The sequence below is a fragment of the Schistosoma mansoni genome, chromosome 1 (assembly GCF_000237925.1).
Source record: "Schistosoma mansoni strain Puerto Rico chromosome 1, complete genome".
Taxonomy (NCBI): Eukaryota; Metazoa; Platyhelminthes; class Trematoda; order Strigeidida; family Schistosomatidae; genus Schistosoma; species Schistosoma mansoni.
Window position 1 is genome coordinate 17,776,619 of NC_031495.1, and position 6,051 is coordinate 17,782,669.

The 6,051-nt window shown below is 37.3% G+C and overlaps 1 protein-coding gene across 1 annotated transcript; it reads right to left on the minus strand.

The window, feature by feature from the left end:
• Positions 1-4,145: 4,145 nt before the first annotated feature.
• On the minus strand, positions 4,146-5,230 carry Smp_172800 (hypothetical protein; the record flags this gene model as incomplete). The annotated part of the gene is made up of 2 exons (XM_018793498.1): positions 4,146-4,936; positions 4,981-5,230. 2 exons carry the CDS (start codon positions 5,228-5,230, stop codon positions 4,146-4,148), a joined length of 1,041 nt encoding a protein of 346 aa, XP_018648004.1.
• Positions 5,231-6,051: the final 821 nt, after the last annotated feature.

Genomic DNA, 6,051 nt, shown 5'->3' on the forward strand with positions numbered 1-6,051 from the left:
TGCATTTGTAAACAATTATATATGTATTATTTAAGGGCAACTGGCAATACAAGATACCTATGTTTTGCATATCCAATATTCACACTAGAGTTTATGTACAAATATATTTTTTCTATTATTAGTCGTCGGTCACAATATTTGGCTCAAAGTAGTATTTGCCTGTGTTTTTGAACTTTTTAGTGTATAGGTGAGAGTCCTCATTCAAAGCCTTTACGAGAAACAAATAGATTTTCGAGTTATAATAAAAGTATGAAGTTAAATTTCATCTATTTCTATGTAAAATATGTGTAAAGTATTCCATTAATCTTTAATGAATGTTGGAAACCCTGTGAATTGTTTGTGAGCAAAATCAATTCATGGTTGTTTTTTTCCAACTCATCATTTACGTCAGCAAAGGAGCTAGTACAAGTAATTTTGGTAGTATTAATAACAATTTTGGGCTCAAGTCATTTAGTTGATTACTTCTTCTGTAACGTATTTACCTGATAAGTCACATTCTGTTTAATCATTTTCACGATATAATGAAGCACGTAAAAACAGCAAAAGTGGGAAAGTTTAGTTTCAGCCAGTGCATATATATTACTTCAATCGAGACCCAGAACATACTCAATACATCTCATTCAAATTATCCTACCATTAAAAAATAATTCCTAACTGATTATTTTTGATAATTTCTTCACATCAACCTCCTCTTGAACAAATTTACAAAGATCGTTTAAAACTTGTAGTGAACTTAAGACTATTCTGGTCTTAAAAATAGTTTTATTAATATCATTTTGCCTAGTGTAGCTTACATTAGGTCGTTTACTGTTTCTCTCACCAAATGCCTAAGGATATAAGTAACCAGTGAACAGTCATTATTTAAAACAGGTACTAGTGATGAGTAATGAGTAAAGTTTATTTAAGCGTTTGTTAGATTTGCATAGAACTTCGTACTGGATACCAAATAGGTATCACAGATTGATTTAGGATAATGATGGTCACTTGCATCAGTATTCATCATTGAGATAAATTATCCGAAACAATATTTCTCAACTTGTTCTCAAGTATGATTAACACAGATCTCTTGGGATTTCCCGAGAGTATAGATAAAAACTGTTTACATTATCTATCATCAGTCAGTTGTGAATATTAAGAAAACACGGAACAATATTGTGCTCATCTACTTTGGAAATCTCAGGATGAAGTCAAATTGAAATCTCTGGTTTTTGAGAAAAAAATACTCAGAGTATGCAGCTTAACCTGATCGGTAATATATGTATTAATGTTAAGAAAGTTTTTTGGAAGCTGACCAATATAACTACCGATTTGTACTGTTGACCGTTGAGAGGTTCTTGACTAAAGCAAAACAGCTGTCTAGTGGTCAACCATTATCCATCTGAAATTTGTTGGTGATACAAACTATCTTCACAGTTATTACTAGTTTCAGCATGAATATATATAAACTGTCATTATGGTATGATCGAGTAAATATTTCATTATAAAATTAGTGAACTGACATTTGCCTTTGGTTGTTCGTTTTAGGACTGTGTAACGTTAAATTATGGATTTGTTTATGGTCATGATATGTATTCGTTTGATTTATGTAGTCAGAGATGAGAGTATAGCCATCATTAAGTATGTTATGTATTATTTACACATATTGTCACACTCATATGTTTATCTATTTTATAAACATTCCACGGTGTAACAAAACTTGTTTATAGCAAATAATTTGATAGTAAAAAACGTAAACCATGGAATACAGTTTTAGTTTGTGCAAAAACCGGTTCAATAAAATAAATCATTTGGTCGGGTGCAAATTAGATTACTAAACAAAGTTTGGGTCAAAGTGTATGCTAACAATAACATGAAACAATATAGTTATACATATAAGTTTACTGATAAGCAACACATGTTGCATCCTAGTATAAATGTTTGAACAAAATTTTTAATCAATATTACAAAAATCCAAATAGGTTAACTGCTGTTATGCTTATTGTTTATATTTTGATGTTAATTATTGGTATTGTGCGGTGTCTCGTGAGCTTGATTCGGTGTTCTCCTTCTTGGTGCTTATAAGCAATAACTTTACAAGGAGTCTTACAGAAAGTGGTTCCAGTAAAGCAATAATTATCATTCAAATAACGATATAAATTTGGGGTTTCATGGAATAATCGGAGTTTACAAATCATTTTCTAACTGGTGGGTTATTACTCTCAGAAAAACACACAAGTCCTAAATCTATAATCCTTGTGTAAGGATTAGCTTTGATAACATTTATTCAAAGAGACATTTCTAGTGGAGTTGAGTGATCAGAGTTTACGTGGTGTTATATTAACAACCAGTTAATTCATCTTATCTAACGTCTCATCAGCCCTTGTGGTCTGGTGTGTGACGAAATCTCAGCACGGATACAGAAGGCCCGACTAGCTTTCGTCAACTTGCGTCATTTATGGCGTAGGCGAGTTCACTTGGCAGCAGTTCGTCCCGTCCTACTTTATGGCAGTGAAACCCTAATCTTTCGGATTACTGCTTATACTCTGACCACCTCTACCACTATGGGATTTGAATCGACAACTGCATCTCCGTGCTAATGTGGCATGGCAACTCGAACTGATGTACGTACGTACGAAGTTCTACGTTGTGACTGACTGACTTTTTTTTATAACACCGACGTTTAATCTAAAATGTTATCTTGGCCCTCAAATGCCCTGGTACGGCCGAGAGTGGGGAGAGTCTGCTCTCCCTCTCCAAATGCTCTCATATGGCCACGCGAATATATAGCCTCTGCCAGGGAAGTCCTACTCACTGTCTTCTCGTGGCGGGGGTGTTGTTTACGAAATTGAGAGGACGAAAAGCGAATGTCCGGCGCTTTAACCGGGTTGGTGGATATAGAGGATCCACCTAGGGGAGTTGGAAAACCCTGATTCCAAACCAATGGTGCACATGGGCTCCAGTATCCTGAAGGAACGAATGGCGTATGAACCAACTGTTGGTCACCTGCTACCATGGGACTGCATCTCCTTACGATGCTCCACTGCCTTGTGGACTAGACCTTTAGGTCAAAGGCTCCGGGTGTGGTCCCCTAAGAAAACCACCTGCTTCAGTCTGGGCACCTGGGCAGTAGTTTTTGTGTTAGCTCCGTTCTTCAAAGAACCTTACCGCCGGAGACGGATATCCGTGGGATAAGGCGAGGTGTGCATTTTTAGGGTCGACCTTTTCTAACCCCACCCCTCCTTGTGGGAAGGCAGCATCGCTGCCATGCTGGTTGTCTGAAGGAAACACCTTACTGCCGTCACACCTCTGTACAGTCGGCAGTACGACTTCGCCTTCGGACCTTGGGATTGCTGCTTTTAGTCTTACCGCTCTTCAACCGACCTGTCTGGCATGGTAGGACCTCGAGGAACGATTGTTCCAGCCAGCATAGCTCGATTGGATCATCACGATAGGCAAGCCCGACCACCACGTCAAGGTAGCAGCAACGGTCGGGATGAGATGGTTGGGCCACGTGTTACGTATGCCTGAACACCGATTACCACGACGCGCAATGCTGACTAGTGTAGGGGATGGTTGGAAGAGAGTTAGGGGCGGCCAAACCAAAACATGGCATCAGTGCTTGAAGTCACTAACTTCTAATCTGAGCCATGTTGGCAGATGCAGACTACCTGGTTGGGGTCCGCGTGACTATCGTAATAAATGGTTGGAGACTCTGTGTGACATGGCTCAGAATCGATCACAATGACGTAGGTGTATACACTCTTTATCTTGCCTTAAACCTTGAGATTAAAATTGCTTCATAACTTTTTTCTTCCCTATACTATATCCTTATATACAACCTTTCTTTATATACTACCACCACTAAATTAATTACTTCTATGAATCCGGTGTTCATCTTGTTGTGCTAACAAGGTATGGCAACTTAGACCGATGCATATATGTGCCTGGTCCTACGTTGTCGCTGACTGACCTGGGCAGTATCACAGCCCTCACACAAATCGAATGAGACTTGTGAGGCGCATATTTATCTGGTGCTTCCTTGTACCAATATTTATGTGTTTAAACAAATAAATAAATAAGTTATCTTGGTTGCTCGTACCTGCATTTTACACTATAATGTCTCTCATAATTGAATTAAACAAACCTTTAAGTATTAATTAACTCCTCTAAATTATTGCCAAACTGTATAGTATGTTTCTTGGTGCTCTTCTGTACCAAGCACGTGTTACAATCGAATAATGTAAACAATAATCAAATACACCTGATAATATACTCATACTAATAATAAACGTTCCACAATAAATAAAGTTATAACACAAATTACTGTTTTTTCTTACCTGTAATGATCTTATCAGAATACATTCGCCGTGTCTACAAAACTGTCTGGGCTCAGAAGAATCGCGGTTATCCTTCTGATTGAGTGAAAGATCACTCTTCAAATCTGTTCGTTCTTGATATGAACAAGGAGTGACTGAAGCCAAAAACGGAGGAAATTTATTTGTTAATGTCAATTTGGACTCCAGCTCTATGATATTTTTTATACAAGGAACCATCTTTGGAAACCAAAAGTTTGTCGAATTCTCACTAGCTGTATTGAATAAAGTAGGTATTGGAGAGAAAAAGTCAGGTTGACCAATCGGTTGATCTGACTGTTCATTCGAAACGTACCCCGATAGCTGATCTGATACAAATGGCTTATATTTTTTACATTGCTTCTTATGTTTTTTACCTAAAAAATGAGAATCCAGTTGCTCTTTAGAAGAGCAACTAAGACCACAAGGTATGCAAAAGTAAGGAACGTTATTGCTTTTATTGAACTGTTGCTCAACTCCCAACTGTTCAGGTATAGAATTGTCAGAAGAAATTGTATTTCGCATATGCTTTGATCCACTACAATGTAGGGCATATTGTTCAGAAGAATTAAGGCTTGTGTTGCACTCGTTACAGAAATAGGTATCTATACCGACAATAATTATTATTAATGTGAAGTGAGGAGCTTACTGGCATTGCAGTTTTTTCTATGGTGTGATCCAGATATATGCTGGGAGAATGGCGCCTTGCCAGTGCATTTCACATTGCACACACTACAAATATAAACTTCACCGAACTGAGTGTGTTCTATTCTGCATATATCGGCGATTTTGTTGGAAAGTGTGTCAGTAAACGGTGAGATTTGTAGAGCGTCCATTGAAGAAGTGCATATACGTTCAGGTACTTCGGGAACAGTACATGAAGTAATCCTTTGGGTCATATTGAATCCTTCTAGAGATAAAAGAAATTGATCTGAAGTACGTTATATCTACCAACAACACAACCTTTATATGTATATGTGCGACTCTCGATTAAAAGGTACTAAATTGCTAATTTTGTAGAATTAGCTGTCATTAATTATTCTTTTCATTCGAGGACGAGTAATGTGTGCTTACTCAGCCGAGGAACAAAAGATGAAATGACTGTCACGAGAAGAGTACCTAACGTTGTAAACAACCGATGTACCACAGTAATTTTTTCTGTGAATCTACAGTTGAACTACTCTGAATATTATCGCGCATTTTAACAGTTGCAGAGCAACTACTTAGTGTTTGTAAAACTGACGGCTTTAGACCATATACTCAGCCAGTATCAGGCTAATTAACTGAAAAATTTACTTGTTAGCAATAATTGGCATCATCGAATGGTGTATACGAAACAACCTTCGCATCAAAACATCGGGATTAATCGGCAAACACAGAAATACGGATTCTAACACCAGGAGTGTGCATATTTATAAATAGATGTCGGAATACTTACGTACGAGTTGGGAAATTCGATGCAAATAGCGAAATCCTGGAAATTCGAAAATATTTTGGTCGATCTGAAAATGTTTCTACGACCTACTTAGTGTGACCAAATCCATTACAGCATCAAAGAGTCTCTTTACAATAAAACTAATTTACGCACACAAATCGAGTTGCTTTTATGAGAATATACACACCATATTATTATGCTAAAACTATAAATGCCAAACCGAAAGGAAGACATATAGCACCCCAGACAACCGAACTAGGTGAAAGAAGTTGCAAAGATATTTTG